The sequence below is a fragment of the Malaclemys terrapin genome, chromosome 23, assembly GCF_027887155.1.
Source record: "Malaclemys terrapin pileata isolate rMalTer1 chromosome 23, rMalTer1.hap1, whole genome shotgun sequence".
Lineage (NCBI taxonomy): Eukaryota > Metazoa > Chordata > Testudines > Emydidae > Malaclemys > Malaclemys terrapin.
The window spans coordinates 16,059,867-16,079,821 of record NC_071527.1 but is presented as its reverse complement, the minus strand read 5'-3'; the positions used below and the strand labels follow the sequence as shown (position 1 = coordinate 16,079,821).

At 63.5% G+C, this 19,955-nt stretch overlaps 1 protein-coding gene across 1 annotated transcript; it reads right to left on the bottom strand.

Moving 5' to 3' along the window:
• Positions 1-1,230: 1,230 nt before the first annotated feature.
• Positions 1,231-18,122, bottom strand: LOC128828031 (phospholipid phosphatase 3-like). Its single transcript, XM_054012329.1, has 7 exons — positions 17,955-18,122; positions 16,742-17,125; positions 8,735-8,892; positions 7,119-7,399; positions 6,120-6,177; positions 3,821-3,997; positions 1,231-2,219 (listed from the first exon to the last, which is right to left on the bottom strand). Exons 2-7 carry the CDS (start codon positions 16,932-16,934, stop codon positions 2,118-2,120), a joined length of 969 nt encoding a protein of 322 aa, XP_053868304.1. The 5' UTR covers positions 16,935-17,125; positions 17,955-18,122; the 3' UTR covers positions 1,231-2,117.
• Positions 18,123-19,955: the final 1,833 nt, after the last annotated feature.

Genomic DNA, 19,955 nt, shown 5'->3' with positions numbered 1-19,955 from the left:
AGGGCCAGTCGGGCTGCAGTAGCTGCCTGTGGGCATGCCTTGGGCCTGATCCTCCCCTCTCCTGTGCCCAGCTGGCGAGCTCAGCTCATCTAGGCCAGGCCCTCCTGCTGGCCCCCAACCCGCATCGGCCCAGCCCCCCCAGGGCCCAGCTGCAGGGCCGGCTCCCCCATCGCAGCCCCGCTCCCAGGGTCAAGGACTTGAGTGGAATGTCTCCCAGCGCCAGGCCTACCGCAGTGTCCAGAGCCACTCGGACAGGACGGGGCCGGGCGGAGCGACGGAGCCACTTCCCTAGCGGGAGAACGAAGCCGTGTGTTTCTCTGGGGTTGGGACCGTCAGCCAGGGGGTGCTACTGGATCCCACCTCCCACCCCTCTGCTGTACTTCAGCCCCACCAGTGCCTCTCAATCCCCACAGCCCCGGGATCCCCCCAGCTCCGCCAGTGTCCCTCAATCCCGATCTGCAGCCCCCTGCTTCCTAGCTCTGGGATCCCCCCTCCATCCCGACCCACAGCCCCTACTACCTCAGCCCAGGGATTCCCCCCCAGCGTCCCTCAATCCCGACCCGCAGCCTCCAACTATCCCAGCCCCCTGGGCTCCCGCCCCAGCTTTGCCGGTGCCCCCACACTTGACTTACAGTCTTCCTGTTATCCTAGCTCTGGGCTCCCCGCTCCACCCCACTGCTGTGCAGGTGCCTCTCAATCCTGACCAGCAGCCCCCACACTATCCTAGCCCCCTAGGTTCCCCCCCCCAAGCTTTGCCGGTGCCCCTCAGTCCCAGCCCACAGTCCCCTGCTAGCCCATCCCTGGATCCTCCGACCCGCTGATTGTACGGTGGAAAGGAGAATAAAACAATAGCCCCTATTAGTTAAAAGTGTCGGGGGGGGGGCAGGGATGGGATAGTTTCCCTCCCCCCATCCCAATCCCAGCGCACAAGGACGCAGCCCCAGGACGCAGCTGGAAGAAGCATTATCAGCCGGGAGGAATGTGGGGAGGATCATCTGCCAGGATAGAGCGGCCAGGCAGCTCCTGCGTGAGCTAGGAATTAGCCCCTCCGTCCCCAACAATCCCCCCCCCCCGATAGCCCCCTCCTTCACCCCCCCCCGCCCCGATCTCCTGCCTGAGCCTTGGAGGGCAGCCGCCAAGGCAGGGCTTGCAGAGAGGACGAAAGCCCCTTGCCTGAAACCCCCGGGACCGACCCATGCTCCCCACACCAGAGCCAGCCCCAGCCCAGGCGATTGTCTGTACCATTTATTACAAAAATACCATTCACATTATCAGGGCTGGCTGGGCATGGGGGGGCGAGAGGCACAGTCCAGCCCCCCCCCAGAGTGGGGGGCCTGGAAGCGTCTGAGAACGGGAGCCACTCGTGGCACAGATGAGCCCCCCCTGTGGACCCCACTCCTAAGGCCCAGCAGCCCATGGTTCATCCTTCATGTTCGACCACCTGCCGCTCTCCCCGCGCTCCTCATCCCCCGTCCATCAATCACAGCCCTCCTCCCCGGCCGCGGAGAGGGGAGGGAGGGGCCATTTCATTGGAGGAGCAGAGTCCGGGAAGGTGGCCAAAGCGTATCATGCAAATCGTCGTCATAATCCTTCCGTGAGCTGAGAAATCCCACTGCGTGTGGGGGCGGTGAGGGGAGAGGCGGGACTTCCTGTAATGCCCATGTCAAAGGAAGGCGGGACTTCCTGCAGCGTTCCTGTGATGGCCGTGCCAAAGGCAGGCGGGACTTCCTGCCATGCCCTTGCCAGAGGAAGGTGTGGATGCGTCTGCAATATCCATGTTAGAAGAAGGTGAGACTTCCTGCCATGCCCTAGCCAGAGGAAGGCAGGATTTCCTGCGACGGACAGAGGAGAACCCCGCCCAACAGGAAGCCTTTCGGGAGGTGGCAACGACCTGACCCAGGGCAGGCATCCAAGAGGAAATTAAAGTGCTTGGAAAACAGCCGGCGGCGACCAGAGCAACACAGGAAAGCCCAGCCCTGCCAGAGAGGAAGCACATGGGACCACGTGCTCTGTGGAGGAGCAGAAAGTGGGGCTGGCTCTCCCTCCGCCGTGCGGGGGCCTGCTGGGTGCTGGTCCCAGCCGGGTGATCCCTCTAGCCCCCCGTTCCGGCACGACGCCTAGCAGTTGGTGTGGCCGCTGGAGTCCGGGCTATCGGGGCAAAGCGGGGGCAGCCGGGAGGCTGGGGCCTTGTGGCGGAACATGCCTGAGATGTGGAAGGCCTGGAAGGAAGAGGAGAGAGAGAAAAACGGGGTGTGAGGCAGGAGAGACCTAAAAGGAGGGGGGCGGGGGAGAGCTAATCGCACTGACATGACCCTGTCCCCCACCCCGCTCTCGGGGCGGGGGTTTATTCCACAGCTGGAGGGGAAACTGAGGCAGGCTCTAGTTTAGCCATAGGCCCAGGCTATAGGGTGAATCAGTATGTAAGGCAAGAATAGGACCCCCCAGCTCCCCCTGCTCTAACCCATCCCCTCCCACTCCCAGAGCTGGGGATAGAACCCAGGAGTCCTGACTCCCAGCCCCAGGCCGCTTCCCCCCTTGGTGCTTCAGTTTCCACATGAGTCCAAGGGAGTTCACACCTCCTGCTGGGGCTGTGCTGTGCTAAAGACCCCCAGGGGTTGTGGGGAGGGAGCTGGGCCGCTGGGCCCCCAGGGAAGGGGCGGGGAGGTTGGCCAGGAGCCCTGTGATGAGGGAAGATTTCCTCCCTGTTGCCTGTTCTAACTCTGAAGCAGGAGGCGTTTCCTGTGCTGTTTCCTGGCAGCCCGCAGCTCCGGCCCTGGGAGCGACGGCGTTTCGGCCCCTCAGCTCCTGGCTGGTTGCACAGCCCCCTCCCCCCAAGGCTGGGTGTGGGGAGAACACGGGGGAGAATCCCGGCCCTGGCTCCAGCGCCTGCCACCCAAGGAGGTCAGAGCATTCTCCACACATTCCCTCCACCGCTGCGGCCCCCGTAGAGAGGGAAAGGGACTGGCCCAAGGTCAGACGAGCCAGCAGCAGAACCAGGAGTCCTGGGTTCTGGCCCCCACACTGATCTAACCACTAGACACCGCTCCCCTCCCAGAGCTGGGGAGAGAACCCAGGAGTCCTGGCTCCCAGCGCCCCCCTGCTCTAACCACTAGACCTCCACTCCCCTCCCAGAGCTGGGGAGAGAACCCAGGAGTCCTGACTCCCAGCCCCCCCCCTGCTCTAACCACTAGACACCGCTCCCCTCCCAGAGCTGGGGAGAGAACCCAGGAGTCCTGACTCCCAGCCCCCCCCCTGCTCTAACCACTAGACACTGCTCCCCTCCCAGAGCTGGGGAGAGAACCCAGGAGTCCTGACTCCCAGCCCCCCCTGCTCTAACCACTAGACCCCACTCCCCTCCCAGAGCTGGGGAGAGAACCCAGGAGTCCTGACTCCCAGTGCCCCACCCCAACTCTAACCACTAGACCCCACTCCCTTCCCAGAGCTGGGAATAGATCCCAGGAGTCCTGGCTCACAGCCCACCCTGCTCTAAATCCTAGACTCCACTCCTACACTCCACTCCCTCTGCCAGAGCTAAGAATAGAACCCAGGAGTCCTGGCTCCCAGAACCCCGGTCCCCTCACCCGCTTTAACCCACTAGACCCCGGAGCTAGGGAACGAACCCAGGAGTCCTGGCTCCCAGCCGGGCTCATGGACGGAGCGTGGGGTGGGCTGGGACATGGACCCCAACGGTTTAAGAAACCAGACACACTCCTCACACCTCCGGGAGCCGGGCCAGAGTCGAGCTGGTGACCTAGAGGGGTCCAGGCACTGATCCGTCCTGGACAGGGGGACGGCCAGCCAGCCAGGGGCTCACACTTACCACCCAGTAGGCGATGAGCGCCCCCTGCAGGAAGCCCACAGCCACGTCCGAGGGGTGGTGCCAGTAGTCAGAGATGCGGGTGAGGCCGGTGTAGAGCGCCAGCAGCAGTAGGACGAACTGCAGCAGGGGGCGCAGCAGACGAGCACCCCGCCAGGTTAACCGCGCCTGCAGGTAGAACTGGGGGGCGGGGGAGGGGGAGAAGCGGGGTGGTGAGCATTGGGGGAGGGCGCTGCTCCTGGTCCCCACTCCCCCCAAACGGTGCTGCTCCCACCTCAAAACCCTACCAGCTCCCCCCTTGCGCTCCGATTCCTGCCCCCTACTCCCCATGTCCCGCCCCTCACGCCCCACCCCCAAACCCTGCTGCCCCCAAATGCTGCTCCCCCATCCCCTCCCCCCGCCCAGCACAGCAAGAAGAAGAAAGGGCATCTGAGCTGGGGGGCTACCCACAGTCCTAGTCGGTGGCGTCACCGCTGCCCCCGCCCGAGACACGTTCCCAGCCCCCCCCATTCAGGCCCGTCAGCCGGGGATGCATAAAGGACCTGTTTGTGCCGCTCCCCAAGGGAACAATGGGCCCTTCTCCATCGCTAGCCACACGGACCCAGGCATCCGGGGAGGGGGAAGGGGCCATTCGGGTGCGGTGGCGGCAGCGGGAAACTGACCCACTTCGATGAGGGGGGAGATCGGTCGGGTGCGGGGGGTGGAGGAAAGGAGGGGAGTGAGTGGGACAGGTGCCGAGAGCAGGGTCAGGACTCCTGGGTTCTATCCCCAGCTCCGGGGAGTGGGGTCTAGTGGTTAGAGCAGGGGGGCTGGGAATCAGGACTTTCCCCTCATCCATCGGACCGCACTACCCTGCAGCCTAGGCCAGCCAGGAGACAGGAGCCGGGGCAGCCAGACATTGGCTGCACCTCAGACAATCGGCTGCTCAGGTGCTGGATAAGCCTCTGTAGCCACGTGCGGCACAGAACTACTTTTCTGCCATCAGCCACTGGAGGGGGCTCTCTGCTCGCCCTCCCCCCCCACTCTCAGAGCCAGAGAACCCAGGCATCCCAATACCCAGGTCCCTCTGCTCTAACCACTAGACCCCACTGTCCTCCCACAGCTGGGGAGAGAACCCAGGAGTCCTGACTCCCAGCACCTCCTTGCTCTAACCCCCAAGGAGCCATACCCCTCCAAGCGCCAGGAATAGAACCCAGGCGTCCTGGCCCTCAGTGGGCTCTGTGTGGACCCCTCCGGCTCCCACACCGACAACTGCCACTCTGGCAGGAAGTGCCTGGCACGGAGGGACCCTCTGCTGGGTTATTCCAGGCACATGGCTCCACTCCCTGCCGAGGAGTCACTCCGGCTCGGGGTGGGACCCTGGACAGGGGTCGCTGGCTAAGAGGGGCTGCCAGGCCCAGCTGCTCCTTCAGGGTCATCCCACCATGCACCGAGTGACCTCCCCCCGGCCTGGCTCTGCGGGGAGATCTCCCCCTGCTTCCCAATGACCTCCCCCAGCCTGGCTCTGCGGGGAGATCTCCCCCAGCGACCTCCCCCGGCCTGGCTCCGCAGGGAGATCTCCCCCTGCCCCCCCAGCAACCTCCCCCGGCCTGGCTCCGCGGGGAGATCTCCCCCTGCCCCCCCAGTGACCTCCCCCGGCCTGGCTCTGCGGGGAGATCTCCCCCTGCTTCCCAATGACCTCCCCCAGCCTGGCTCTGCGGGGAGATCTCCCCCTGCCCCCCCAGTGACCTCCCCCAGCCTGGCTCCGCGGGGAGATCTCCCCCTGCCCCCCCAGCGACCTCCCCCGGCCTGGCTCCGTGGGGAGATCTCCCCCCAGCGACCTCCCCCGGCCCAGCTCCGTGGGGAGATCTCCCCCTGCCCCCCCAGTGACCTCTCCCGGCCTGGCTCCGCGAGGAGATCTCCCCCCAGCGACCTCCCCTGAGCCGGCTCCATGGGAAGATCTCCCCCTGCCCCCCCAGTGACCTCCCCCGGCCTGGCTCCGCGGGGAGATCTCCCCCTGCCCCCCAATGACCTCCCCCAGCCTGGCTCTGTGGGGAGATCTCCCCCAGCGACCGCACCCGGCCTGGCTCTGTGGGGAGATCTCCCCCTGCCCCCCAATGACCACCCCCAGCTTGGCTCTATGGAGAGATCGTCCCCTGCCCCCGCCCCCCCAGTGACCTCTGCACTGGGCTCCACTGGCCAGGGGAACCCCCGCCCCAGGGCGTTCAGGCGTGACCCACGAGGCACGGGGCCAGGGTTGCCGGGGGAGGTTCTAGGATGATCAGATATGTTAAGCTCTGTGGGGCCGGGCGGGGGCGCTTACCACCAGGTATGTCATGCTGTACATGGCGAAGGAGGCGTGGCCGGAGTAGAAGGACTTCCTAGAAGGGGGCAAATAAAGGCCAGGGTTATAGCTGGCGGCACCACCTGTCGCCAGGGGTGCAGAGGCATCCCGCCAGCAACCCCTTCGCCTGCCTTAGATCCCATCCAGGGCAAGGCCAGGGGGTTCAAAGCTGCTGCCCAGGGCGTGGGGTTGTCCAGCAAGGCGGGGGCAGTCTCCACGGAGAGCCACCCCCACAACCCCAGACACTGGGGCAGGGCAGCCTCCATGGGACCCCTCCGGGTATTACAGACACACACATCTTGGAGCATCAGGGCGAGCCATGGGCCGCGTCCTGCCCCCCTGGCGGCACGGTGCCCAGCTCCCTCCAGGAACTAAACTCAGCGGGGGCAATTACTGCAGACTGGGTCGGACCGGGGTCCAGAGGCCCGGGGGCTGGTGGTATAAAGGGCCTGGGAACCCTTCTCTTTGACCTTTAACCAAGAGGTTGCACCCTGCCAAAGAGTCTGAAGGACGTGGGCACCTACGGCACCCCCCGGGGTCTGTCCCAGCAGAGCTCGGGGCGTGAAGCAGGAGGGCCCCAGAGGTTTCGGTCTCGGCAGGTGGCGCTTGGCTGGTTTACGACGAGTTTTCTCTGCAGCGCTTCTGGCCCAAGAAGAACCGGCCTAGCCCCCGGGAGAGAGCAGAACTGCAGGCGGGCGGCTGGGCGAATGGCAGGGAATTACAGAGGGGCTGCAAGCCTAGACCTCCGGGGGGGCAGGGACAGGGCTGGAGGGCTCTATGGGAAATCTATAGGGGATTTTTTTTTAGGCCAGGCTGCTGGACACAGACAGCCCGAGCCTGTAAGGCCAGGTGTCACCACCGGGGGACCCCCCCCCAAATCTGGGCCCACACCCTGCAGCTGGCTCCACTAGAGGGGACCCCTTCCTTTACCTCAACCCCCCACCCCGCCTTAAAGGGACAGTGCCCCCGGGAGCTCACCTGGCTTCCTTCTCCTGCGACGGCCCCGCAGTGCAGGCGTACTCCTCCACGTAGCCCCGGGAGCAGTTGAGGAGAGCGAGGTCCGGCCGGCAGACGGCCAGGAAGTGGGGGCGGAGGCGGCCGACGGTGATCTTGGCCATGTTGGTGAGGGACTGGCCCACGGTGCAGCCGAAGAGGAAGGCGCCGATCTCCTTGTAGAGGACGGCCACGTAGGGGTTGGGGACGAAGGAGCGGGAGCCCAGGCGCAGGGAGTGGATGCGGTAGCTCTCGCCCAGGGCGATCTGCATGGCAAGACGGGGAAGCACCGGGGGACGGCAGCTTGAGACGGGCAGCCGTCCCAGCCAGATCCCCGCTCCATGTGTTGGGACACGGACCAGCCCCCAGGGCTGTGGGAAGCTGGGGGGGGGGGGGTGCCTCCCTATGCACTTTGCAGACCAGCAGGACTCAATTCCCCCCAGCCCCTTGGTTTACCCCATAATCTCATCCCACCCAACCCCCGTTTTTAAAGCCAGCCCTGCCCCCCCAATATTTTGCCTCACCCCTCCTATCCTGCCCCACACCCTGCAGCAGGGAGTTCCGCAAGGCAAGCAGCCTGCTGGAGGCGGGGTTCAGCGGAAGCGGATTGTGCCAAGGCTGGGATCCTGTCTCCTAGGCCAATGGCTGATGCTTCGGAGGAAGGGTTGGAAACAGGTGCTCTGCGCTGAGGGGCATGGCTAGCATTTTGTAAGGGGCACATGGGCATGAGCTACCCAGAGCCCACCCCTCTGCCACCTCCAGCCTCTCATACTCAGCCCCTGACACCCTGCAGGGAATGTCGCAGGGGGATCAGCAGGGGGTGCTCTCCCCTGGCAGGCAGGGCTGGCCCCAGTGCGGCGCTAGGGGGCGCTGTGCTGCACGGAGCAGGGTGGGGGCTCAGCAGGGGGCGCTCTCCCCTGGCAGGCAGTGTTTGCCCCAGTGCGGCGCTAGGGGGCGCTGGGCTGCAGGGAGCAGGGTGGGGGCTCAGCAGGGGGCGCTCTCCCCTGGCAGGCAGTGTTTGCCCCAGGGGGCGCTAGGGGGCGCTGGGCTGCAGGGAGCAGGGTGGGGGCTCAGCAGGGGGCGCTCTCCCCTGGCAGGCAGGGCTGGCCCCAGTGAGGTGCTAGGGGGCGCTGTGCTGCACAGAGCAGGGTGGGGGCTCAGCAGGGGGCGCTCTCCCCTGGCAGGCAGTGTTTGCCCCAGGGGGCGCTAGGGGGCGCTGGGCTGCAGGGAGCAGGGTGGGGGCTCAGCAGGGGGCGCTCTCCCCTGGCAGGCAGTGTTTGCCCCAGGGGGCGCTAGGGGGCGCTGGGCTGCAGGGAGCAGGGTGGGGGCTCAGCAGGGGGCGCTCTCCCCTGGCAGGCAGTGTTTGCCCCAGTGCGGTGCTAGGGGGCGCTGTGCTGCACAGAGCAGGGTGGGGGCTCAGCAGGGGGCGCTCTCCCCTGGCAGGCAGTGTTTGCCCCAGGGGGCGCTAGGGGGCGCTGGGCTGCAGGGAGCGGGGTGGGGGCTCAGCAGGGGGCGCTCTCCCCTGGCAGGCAGTGTTTGCCCCAGTGCGGCGCTAGGGGGCGCTGTGCTGCAGGGGGCTCTCTCCTCTCGCAGCGACTCACCGAGACGGAGGTGATGAGGATCCCCACCGAGATCAGCACCGTGTCGCTGACCGTCTCCGCCTGCTTGAGCGGGTAGCGGATGCTGCTGTCGTTGCAGTAGAAGCCGCGGCGCATGGGGGGGACCAAGCCAACCTCACAGACCAAGAACGGGACGGAGGCTGCAGCAGGAAGAGAGAGCGGGGCGCTGAGCAGGGGCTAACCCAGCCCCAGGGGCAGCTGTGAGCCCCCCCCCCGCCCCAATCCCACGAGCTTCCGCCACAGGGACTGGCTCAGGACACCCCAATCTGACTGCCCCCCCTAGGGACTGTCCTCCCTTCTCCCCCCCCAATCTCACTGCCTCTCTCGCCCCCGGGCACCAGCTCATGACACCCTGCCCCCACCCTGCAACAACCCCCCAATACTGACACCTCTCCCACCCAAGATCACTCTGTGACCCCCCAAATCCCACTGCCCTTCCCCCAGGCATCATGTCAAACCATCCAACCCCCATCCCACTGCCTCCACACCCCCACCCCAGGGACCAGCCCACCCCACCCCCACGCACAATATCCTGCTCCCCCTCAGGTCTGGTCCATGACTCATCCCCCTCCATCCTGCTGCACCCCCCCATGACTGGGCTGTGACAGCCCCCCCTCTCCTGATACCCCACCTCCAGGAACCAGCCTCATTGCTTTGGTGGGGCTCTCCCCTCCCCCACCACCCCAAGGCAGGGCACATGGCTCAGACCCCAACAGGTGGCAGCCCCCCCTCAACGTTGATCTGGGAGCAGAGTGGGGAGATCTCCCCTCTGATCCCAGCAGGAGCAGAACTTGGATGCTGGGACAGGGTGCAATCTGCTTTGCATTAGGGCTGCTGGCAGGAGCCAGCGATGGGGGGTGAGGGGCGGGGGGAGATTAGGCCTTAAAGTTCCAGCCAGGACGGGTGAGCTCCTGATTCCAAGAAGCCACGTCTGTGTCTGGCTCTTAAAGGGGCAGTAAAGCCAAATTCCCCCTCCCTCGTTAGAAGACAAAAAGGCTCACTGGCCCAGCTTGTCTCCTCTCCACCATGAACCCTGCGTCCGAGAGAGACCCCTGCAGCGTTGGGGGCTGGAAGCACCAGTCTGGGCAACGGTGAACAGACCCTGGTGACGTGGGAGCAGAGACCCTGATGCTCCCGTGCACTGATCCTGTCGCACGTGGGGGCTACAAGCGTGAAACCAGGCAACGGGCCTGGATCCGAGCATGCTGGGGAACTTAAGTGTGAATCCCGCCGGGTGGGCCCTGCTGCACACCAGGCTGGGAGCAGGAAGCCTGGCACTGGGGTGCTTGGACACCAGCGTGATCAGACGCTGGGCGTGGGAACCACTGTGCTAGTGCTCTCAGGGGTGTGGCTCCCGGTGAGCTGGGCTTGCAAATCCTGGCACTAGCACCGTGGCACGAGGATCCTGGTGAGCAGGGTGTGCATGTCCTGGCACTAGCGCCCTGGCACGAGGATCCTGGTGAGCAGGGTGTGCATGTCCTGGCACTAGCGCCCTGGCACGAGGATCCTGGTGAGCAGGATGTGCATGTTCTGGCACTAGCGCCCTGGTACGAGGATCCTGGTGAGCAGGGTGTGCATGTCCTGGCACTAGTGCCCTGGCACGAGGATCCTGGTGAGCAGGGTGTGCATGTCCTGGCACTAGTGCCCTGGCACGAGGATCCTGGTGAGTAGGGTGTGCATGTCCTGGCACTAGCGCCCTGGCACGAAGATCCTGGTGAGCAGGATGTGCATGTCCTGGCACTAGCGCCCTGGCACGAGGATCCTGGTGAGCAGGGTGTGCATGTCCTGGCACTAGCGCCCTGGCACGAGGATCCTGGTGAGCAGGATGTGCATGTTCTGGCACTAGCGCCCTGGTACGAGGATCCTGGTGAGCAGGGTGTGCATGTCCTGGCACTAGTGCCCTGGCACGAGGATCCTGGTGAGCAGGGTGTGCATGTCCTGGCACTAGTGCCCTGGCACGAGGATCCTGGTGAGCAGGGTGTGCATGTCCTGGCACTAGCGCCCTGGCACGAGGATCCTGGTGCACTCAGAAGCTGGGAGCATGAACCCGGGCACTAGCAGGCTGGGACGGGAGTGTGAAGAGATGGAAGAAGATCCCAATGAGGTTGACATAGGGAATGCAAACGGTTCCCCTTTCTGCTTCAGTTCGGTGGGATTCAAGCCCTGGTGGGACCCAGGCGTCCTAGCAGGCAGTGCCTGGGCTGTCACTTTAAGAGACAACGAGGCTGCATAACCCTCCCAGGGGACTCAGGGCTCCTTTTTGGGGCTGAGAAGGATGTTTCCACGTTCGGTTCCCAGGTTCCCTCCCTTCCCGTCTCGCTTGGCAAACGAGTTTTCTCAGGATCGCTCTTTCCGACGGGCCAGGCCGCCCGCCAAGGGCCAGGGCGATGCCTGCAGAGCATCTTGGGACCTAGGAGGGGGCACCTGACTCCCTCCTCCCAGCAGGGGGCACTGCGCGACGGGTGAGTGGCTAGGGCTCGGTGTGCTTTCCTGGGGGGCCAGCAGGGGGCGCTCCCACCCTTAAGGCGGGCAGGGAGAAAGCGAGGACGCCAGAGCTGAGAATGTCCACCTGGGGGCACTGCCAGCTTGGGGCAGGAGCCCCCCAAGGCTGGGCATGTCACCCTGGTGGCTGCAGGGGGCGTTCTCCGAGAGGAACACAGTCACACCAGTAACAGCTCTGCGTCCCGGGGCAGGAAGGAGCCGCCCCCAGCTTTGATGTCCAAGATCTGAGACTCATGGGGACGGCTGGCCTGGCCCAAGGCTGGACCACACCCAGCTCCCAGTGACTCCCACGCTGTGCGGATACCAAGACCCCAGGGACTGGCTTGAGCCAGCTCCAGGTTTCCATCCTCACTTGGCTGCTCTGTGACCTGCCTGGGCAGGGACGTATTTGTACGGAGAGCCCAGGGCTGGGGGTGACAGCAGCGCGTCCAGAGCGGTGCCGGACACGCCAGCCGTGACCGGGAGCCCCAACCCACTGGGGCCAGATCCCCAGCCAGTGTAATTCAGTGCCCTCCATTGGAGCATGGGGTTTGGACAGAAGAAAAGTCCAAACACCCTGAAATCCAGGGGGCGGGAGGAGGAGGGGAGGGTTGCGCGGCAGCGAGAGACCAGCCTGGGGCTTTAGGGGCACGCGCCCGTCACGCCTTCAGCAACCTGCCCCCTTGGGGGAGCGCCAGGGCCTCCAGCCCCGGGGAGGGGGGGCGCAAACGTGTTGCGCACGGGGGTTCGGCTAGCCGAGCGTGGGGTAGCTTCTTGTTGCCAGGACACCGCCGTGCGAGAGGGGCGGGCAGGCGTGCAATCACATCCACCGAGGGGCAGCTTGTGCGAAGCCGTCAATCTCCTTGCGGGCTACTAGCCGAAGGCAGCTTCTTAGCCAGTGCATGTGTTCCTGGGGCATGAGTCTGTGCCCACAGAGGGCGTGATTCAGCCAGGTGAGCGGGGGAGCACCGTTCTCCCACCGAGGGCGCTGCCAGGACATTGGGGGGCACTTCTCCCACCGGGGGGGGGGAGGCACTGCTGTAACAGCAGGAAGATGCCCTATGTGCCGGGGGGGGGGGCACCACAGTGACAGTGAAAGGGGGGGGGGACACCCACTCAGCCCCTTGCCCTGGTCTACATCAGCTCTGTCGACGACAGCCAGGTGCCCCCAGCCTGCCCTTGACCCAGCCCTGCCCAGCCGCGGCGCCCCAGTCATCTCAGACACGCCAAACTTCCCGGCTATTCGGAGCGGGCTGGGCTATTAATAGTCCCTCTCTTGTCCATGTTCGGGCGTACCCCACCCCCCCTGGCTGGCTGCTGGGGGCTAGGGGCTCCCTGCCGTTCAAGCCCAGGTGCCGGGCTGGGAGGGAGAGAACAGGGCCTGGGAGGGGGTACCCTACCGTGCTGCGGGGGAGGGAGGGATTCCCGGGGCTTGTGCCTCAGTGGGTCAATCTTGCACGGGTGGGGGAGGGGGGCTCTTGGGACTAGTGCTCTGGCAAACGGATCCCATGGCCTGCAGGGCACGAGCGTGCGAGGCCTGCAGGCACTCGCACCCTTTGCACTCGGGACGGGTGTGCCAGCCCTGACACCAGCAAGGGCTGGGCATGGATACCCCTGTAGCACCCCTTCGCCCCCGGGGGGGTGTATAGGGCCAGAAACTCTCCCCCACTCCCGATTAGGTTCAGCAGGCACCGGCCTGCCCGGCCCTGCGCTCCTGGGGCCGGACAGCGAGGGGCGGAAGCAGGTGGAACCAGCGGCAGGAGAGGCCAAGGGGCACGGAGCGTCCTAGGGAGAGGAGCAGGCAACAGCTGCCGGGCGTGGCCAGCCCTGAACGGCGGCCAAGGGCTCAAGGCTGGGAAGGGAGGGTGGCAGGGACGGGCTGGAACCAGGGCGGGAGGAGAAAGAGAAAAGCGGGCGAGAGGCTGAGGCAGAGAGAGGAGGGGAGCCCCCCCTGCAGACCCATGGGGCGGGGGGGGAGGTACTGGCAGGGGGCACTGCCCAAACCAGGGCCCCGATCCTGGGGTGGGCTATGCTGGCAGAAGGAGGGAAGCACTGGGGTCCTGCAGCGGACGGGGGGTCCCGATGGGTTGGGATGATGGCACGGGTGCTCCCTGGCACTGGGGGATGGTTGGGATGTGGGCAGAGCCCCGGCGGGGGTAAGGGGGTCATGATCTGGCACAGCCTGTGACCCTTTCTTAACCCCCCCCCCCCTCACCCCGATGCCTTATCCCAGAGCCTTCTGGAGATCAGCGTTGTCCGTCCTTCGCCCAACCTGACCCCCGCCTTCCCCACAGCCCAATCCCCACCACCTGCCCCACCAGTGAGTCCTCCCCTCCCCCCCAATTTAACACCCCCCCATGACCCAATCCCCCCAAACAGCCTCCCTTTGCAATCCAACCCCATCCCCCCACCTTTCCCCCTAGAATTCAGCCCCACCCACCTTGCCCCAACCCCCACGATCCACCCTGCCAGTCTGCCCCCCACCAATCCGACCCCTTCTCCAACTCCGACCCTCACGATCCACTCTGCCAGCCTCCCTCTCCCCCAGGATCTGACCCACGCCATCCTGCCCCCTCCCCAACATGATCCAACCCCTTAGACCTGAAGGCCCCCCCCCAGCCACTGAGCTCCCCCAGTCCAGCAGCGACCCCCATCCCTCAGAGTGGCGGGGCTGACGCGGCATCTCTTGCTGCTCCCCAAGCCAAACTGACTCGGATCCCTCCCCATGGCACCCCCAGCTCTGCTAATGTGCCAAGATACTCCCCTGGTTCACCCCACTGACTGCCCCTCTGAGTCCAATGGCTAGCCATCAGTGCAGTTGGGTCAGGGGGCTATAGAGAGGAAGGATGGCCCAGTGTGCTAGCCGGGACCTGGGAGAGCTCAGTTCCCAACCCCGCCACAGAACTTGGGCAAGTCCCTTGCTTCTCTGTGCCTCAGTTTCCCCAGGGGTCCTACCACACAGAGGGGCTGTGAGGCAACATGCATGACAGATGGTGAGGGGCTGGATCCCAGGGCACGCGACGTCCGTGCAAGAACGATCTGACCGACGCGGAACTGAAATAGGGTCTGTAAATGGGTTTGGAAACAGATTGACCCCAGCACGGCCTCTCTGCAATGGGGTCCACTTTGGTCAATGTCATGGTCATAGGGTTTTAAAAACCCGAACATGTCCTGGTTTCCGATATTTCAATCTGAAATGTCACCGTGTTGTAACCGAGGGGGTTTCGCCCCAAATGGAGGTCCTGGGGGCGAGGGGGTCGCAAGGCTATTGTAGGGCAACACAGGATTGCCACCCTCACTTCTGCTGCTGGCAGAGGGGCTGCCTTCAGAGCTGGGCTCCCAGCCAGCAGCCACGGAGCTTCCCAGAGGTGGGTTTGACTCAGTCCTGGGAGCGGTCCATGCAGGGGAAAAGGAAATCCCATCCCTTCCTGGCCTGGCTGGGACTAGAAGCGAGAGTCCGATGCATGGTAGGAGCCCCCAGGTGGGGTGCCCCAGCCCTTCCCCTCCTCCAGGCCCAGCACTCGGAGATTAAAGGGGTTTTAGGCTGGCTGAGGGTGGGGGTGGGGGGAAGAGTTGTGTCCACAACACCCCCCTGACCATGGTGCCCTGGGAGTCGCCCACCTGTAAGGCCAGTCCTGCCTCTCCCCATACCATACCACCCATCCCCTATCGCCCATTTCTTCTGGCAAACAGAGGCTAGGGACACCATCCCTACCTATCCTGGCGAATAGCCCTTGACAGACCTATCCTCCAGGAATTTATCTAGTTCTTTTTTGAACCCTGTTCTAGTCTTGGCCTTCACAACATCCTCTGGCAAGGAGTTCCACAGGTTGTTCCGCACATCAGGTCTGCTCAACCGATGGTGTGCCCAGACATCAAATAAAGTCAAAGCATTCTGATTAACGACTCTTTTCCTTCCAAAATTTCCTCCAGTTTTATTTAACCCCCCCCTTTTCCCCCCGCGATGTTTCAAAACGGTTACAGTCAAGGCAAAACATTTTGATTCGGTCAAACGGAAATATTTCCTTCGACCCAAAACGATTATTTTGCTTCGCTGTTTCGGTGAAAGAAACAAACCAAAAAATCCATTATCTGCCCAGTTTTACGTATCTGGCCCCCCAGTCCCCAAAATAGATCGCCCCTGTAGATTATCCCAGGATATTTCTGCCTATATATAGACAGAGACATCAGAAACCAGACGGGTGATGGACTGGTGGATCCGTTTAGCTCACTACCCTGTCTCTGAGCAGGCAGGGCCAGAGAATAAAACTCTGTTGTCAGCAGTTAAGGGAGAATACATATTAACCTCCAAGATTCAAAGGTTGATTTATACACAAACAGGCCCTATCTAGTCCTTTCAAACCTCTTGGTTATTACTTTTTTAGCCCTCTAACTCCAGATAGTCTCATTAGCCCTTCCCCTTTAAAAAAAAAACAAAATCCTGCTGAAATCAAGGACATCTTGTAGCAAGGAGTTCCACAGGCCAAGGACCCAACCTGCGTGTGGAAAGTATTTCCTTTGCTCTGTTTTGAGTGAGCCACCTTTTGGCTTCATTCAATTCCCCCTTGTATCGCGAGGCACAGCCAACGGATCTACCTTCTCGGCCTCATTTGCCTCTAACACTCCCACAACGTTAATCTCTCTCTTCACGCGTAAGAGGCTTTTTTCCCAGGCCTCAAGCCATGCTCCATCCGTCTAATGATGGATCCTTCTGCAGACGGCTCTGAACTGAGCCCAGCACCCCTGGTGGGTCTGGCCCATTGATGCCACTAGAATATTTTCCATCTTATTCTCCTTCCCAGCCTAACGTGTTTTCCTCGCTTTTCCCTTAGCGACACCAGCCGTTTAGTGAGTAACAGGATCTGAAAGCGCCAGATGCTGCCCTGATGGGGAAAGGCGGCTAGATCCACGTGAGATCCCTGCAGCTACAGTACTATTAAATATCCTCCCAGAGGAGAAGGTTTGGGGCCTAACTGATGCCCCGGACACGCCACCCGAGACCTGGAGCTTTGAATTGTCAGGGTTGCGCAGATCCAGACTCCACGGAGTCATTGGTTTCATTCCCGGCAAACCCAACGGATCCTCGCACTCCAGCCGGCTAACCTGGCTTCCCTGCCATTTGCAGCATGGGGACGATCGACTTCAAACTGCGCTGGAGCCAAGTCGCCCCCGCCCCAGAATAAGAGCCGGCGCTTCTGTCTACAGGGAGACATGGTCTTTGCCTCCATGGGGCAGCTAGTAACTCAACTTCCTCCCCCAGACCAGCTGGCATCAACTCCCCCCCCCCCCCCCCTTGACGCCCTCCAGCTCAAGTCCTGGCCCAAGTTTCCTCCCCAGAGGTGGCTGCATTTCAAGGCCAGGGCACAGCTTTGGGATCCGCGGCACTACATCGAAGAGGGCAGGAGTCCCAGGGAAAGGGGAGGCAGGGGTGCCAGCTCCCCTGCGGGAAGGAGAACCAGGAGCCAGGGGTCCCAGGGAAGGTGGATCCACAACCCACGCCGCACTCACCCACGAGCAGACAGACGATATCCAGGACGACCAGGGTCTTTCTCTGCCCCAGCCCCGGGGCAGCATAATCCTCAGGCTGGGAGCTGGGCACTCGGACCGTCACCCGGACGTCTCGGCCTCCCGGCCATGCCTGGGGCTCCACCGAGAGCCTTGGGGGCAGATCGGGGAGGAGTTCACACTTCCCCTTTTGCATGGCCTTCGGGCGGGGGAGGAAAGGTGCAATCCAGAATCCTAGAGCAGGACCAGGGGAATGTGGATTTCCAGCCCCAAGAGCGGCAGGGGATTGGGAGGGAATCCGGATTCCTGGCCCAGCCTGGCGCAAGGACAGAGCTGTGGGCTGGTGTCTTTCCTTCTCCTCCTCTCTCCGTACAGGGGTCAGGGAGCCTGGAAAGCAGCAAAACAAACAAACCTTTCTAAGCTACAGGTCAGCCAAGGTTGCGGCTGCATTGGGGGGCAGCGCGGGGAGACGGGGGCTCAGTAGCGGGGAGACAGGGATGCCAACAATCTATGCTCCAGGGATGACGGCATCGGAAGGACTGCGGGCAGAGATCCCAGCTCCAGGAGGGGCATGTCCAGGGCCAGCTGCAAGGGAGCATGGGCAGAGATGGCAGCTGCCCGGGGTGGGGGGGGATGTGTGGGGGGGGCAGAGATCCCAGCTCCCCCTGGCTGGATCCCCCCTTCCCAGGCCTCTTGCCCCCCTGAACCTCCCCTTCAGGGGGTCAGGGCAGGGGGCCCAGCTCCCCCCATGGGTGGGGGCAATCGGGGGCTTGCATAGGGGGATCTAGGCAGGTGGTCCCATAGGGGGATCTAGGCAGGGGATCAGGGGGGTGGAGGCCCAGGAAGGGGGGTGTAGTGAGGCTCAGGAAGGGGGGTCCAAGAGGTACAGCCCAGCCCAGAAACGGGATAAAAATCAGCGCTCAGGGCACCTCCCTCTGGGGGACCCAGTCATGGGGTCCTAGCTCTCTATGGGGGAAGGGGAGTCCAAGGGGCACCTAGGAAGGGGCATATAGGGAGCAGAAATCCTGGGAACCGGGGGGGGGGGTCCAGCCAGGGGTCCCCCAGGGGAGGAGAGGATCAGGGGGGGTCCCGAGAAGGGGGGTCTGGAGGTCCCGGGAAGGGGGTCCAGCCAGGGGTTCCAGCTCCCCCCGGGGTAGGAGAGGGCAGGGGGTCCGGACAGGGTCCCAGCTCCCCCCGGGGCAGCCCTGCCAGGTACCTGTTGGCGGCTGCCGCGCTCACCGGCCCTGGGCTCCCCCCTCGCTGGGGCCGGTCTCCTCTCCCCGCCGGCGGGGGAGCGGGGCAGGGGGTCTCCCTGCAGCCGGGCTGGGGCGCTCGTTCCCCGGGGCTCCTGCTCCACCCAGCGCCGGACTGAGAGGCGCCGACAGCTGCGGGGACGGGGACTGGGACTGGGCTCCTCCCTCCCCGTCCTGCCCCACGCGGGCTCTAGGGAGGGGCCCGGGCCAGGGGCTGGAGCAAGGATCGGAGACGGGCGGGAGCTCCGCGTCTCTTCAGCCCGGGACCCTCCTGTGTATCCCCACGGGGCCAGCAGCGGGTCGAGACCCCCCCCAACACCTGTTCGAGACCCCCCTCTCCTCCTCCCGCACTCTGGGAGTCCTAGCCCCCAGGCCTAGGGGGAGGAGGGGAGTGGAGAGGACTGAGCAGGGGTGGGGAGAGGGGGTCCCCGAAGCCCGGCTGGCCCCGTGAGCCGGGTTCAAGCCTCCGCCTTGGGGAAACCTGGGTTCTATTCCCTCCTGTGACCGTGGGCCAGTCACTTTACCATAGCGTGCCTCAGTTTCCCCAATCTACAATGGGGATGAACAGCCTTGCCCTCCCTCGCGGGATGGGTGTGTGTGTGTGTGTGTGTGTGTGAGGATCAACAGAGCAGCTGTGAGGTGCTCACATAATAGGGTAAGAGAGTCCAGGTAAATACCTTAGATTGAGTTAATCCGTGTTAGCTCCCTGGCCAGATATGGGCTGGAACTTCTGGCCTGCGCCAGGCGGCAGGTCTGTCCAGATAACCGGCATGGTCCCCTGTGGCTGGCTTCCCCTCTGGGAATCTAGAGAGCAGGAATAGCTGGGAGAGGGATTTCCAGGTGGGGCAGGGTCCCACATAGGAAAGGCACCATTGCATTAGTCGTTTTCCCGTCTATCTATGCATTCCTCTATCTAGCTATCTATCCCCAGGCACCCCCCTCTCTGTCTATCCCCATACACAGCGGACCATCCCCCCAGCCCTGCGAACCCTCACTCCAGTCCCTATTGAGTTATAGGGGCCTTTCCCCCTGCATTCGATTGCATACCTGCATAATGGCCCACTCCCATGCATGAAGATAGTCACAGACCTGTGTTGGGAATGGCACTTTCCAGGCCTGTCTCTCCAAATGAGGATGCCCACGCCCTGGCTGGGCGAGCAGAGAGCATTGCTAGGCCTAGCAGGCCTTTAGCACTCCATTCTGCACCCCATGAATGCAACTGTAACCCCCCCCCCCACTGAGTTCAGTGGGGCAGGACGTGGTGGCCAAGCGCCTGGAGCATTTCCCCCCTTCCCTAACCCCAGGGCCTGTGCAAACAGAAGCAGCAGGGGCAGGTACTTTTTGTAGGGATGGCTTTAAATTGCATCTGATTTTGCACCCAAGGGTCTGGCCCTTGGGGGACACAGCGCCCCCTCGTGGCAATAATGGAAAAAAAACCCACGTAGGGGCAGGGATATTTCTGTGCAAGTTTTGGTCCCCTCGGGGTTGGGAAGAAAAGAGGGGGCTGTTTTGCAATGGGAAAACCAGGAGCGCCAGTAGAAACAGCAACTCCCCAAATGTGTGTTTGGGGGAGGGGCTGGATCCTTCTATTTGAATCCGTCCTCTGTGCCGTCTACTAGTAATTCTTTCCTCCCGCGCCCCTTCGGTTGGCTGTTCCAAGGGGAGCAGTGCGGGGAGAACCCAACTGTATCCAAGACTGAACGGATACGTTTCTGGAGGGGATGGTATGACGGGATGGCATGGAGCCGATCTGCGACTGCTAGCCGCAAAGATCCCCAACAATCGCAGATGGGACACGAGCTGGGGAGGGCTCTGAATTCTTTCCCAGGTGTCTGGCTGGTGGGTCTCGCCTACATGTTCAGGGTCCAACCGATCGCCAGGTTTGGGGTCAGGAAGGAATTGGCCCCCGGGTCAGATTGGCAGAGACCCTGGGAGGTTTTCACCAGGAGCGGCGCCAGGGTTTT

Excerpts from the sequence above, each read along its gene's own strand:
- LOC128828031 (XM_054012329.1), bottom strand. The coding sequence starts at position 16,934 with ATGCAAAAGGGGAAGTGTGAACTCCTCCCCGATCTGCCCCCAAGGCTC. Across the intron at positions 3,998-6,119 it reads ACAGCATGACATACCTGGTG|TTCTACCTGCAGGCGCGGTT; the intron begins GTAAGCGCCCCC and ends CCCGCCCCCCAG. Across the intron at positions 2,220-3,820 it reads CGCTCATCGCCTACTGGGTG|GCCTTCCACATCTCAGGCAT; the intron begins GTAAGTGTGAGC and ends TCTTCCTTCCAG.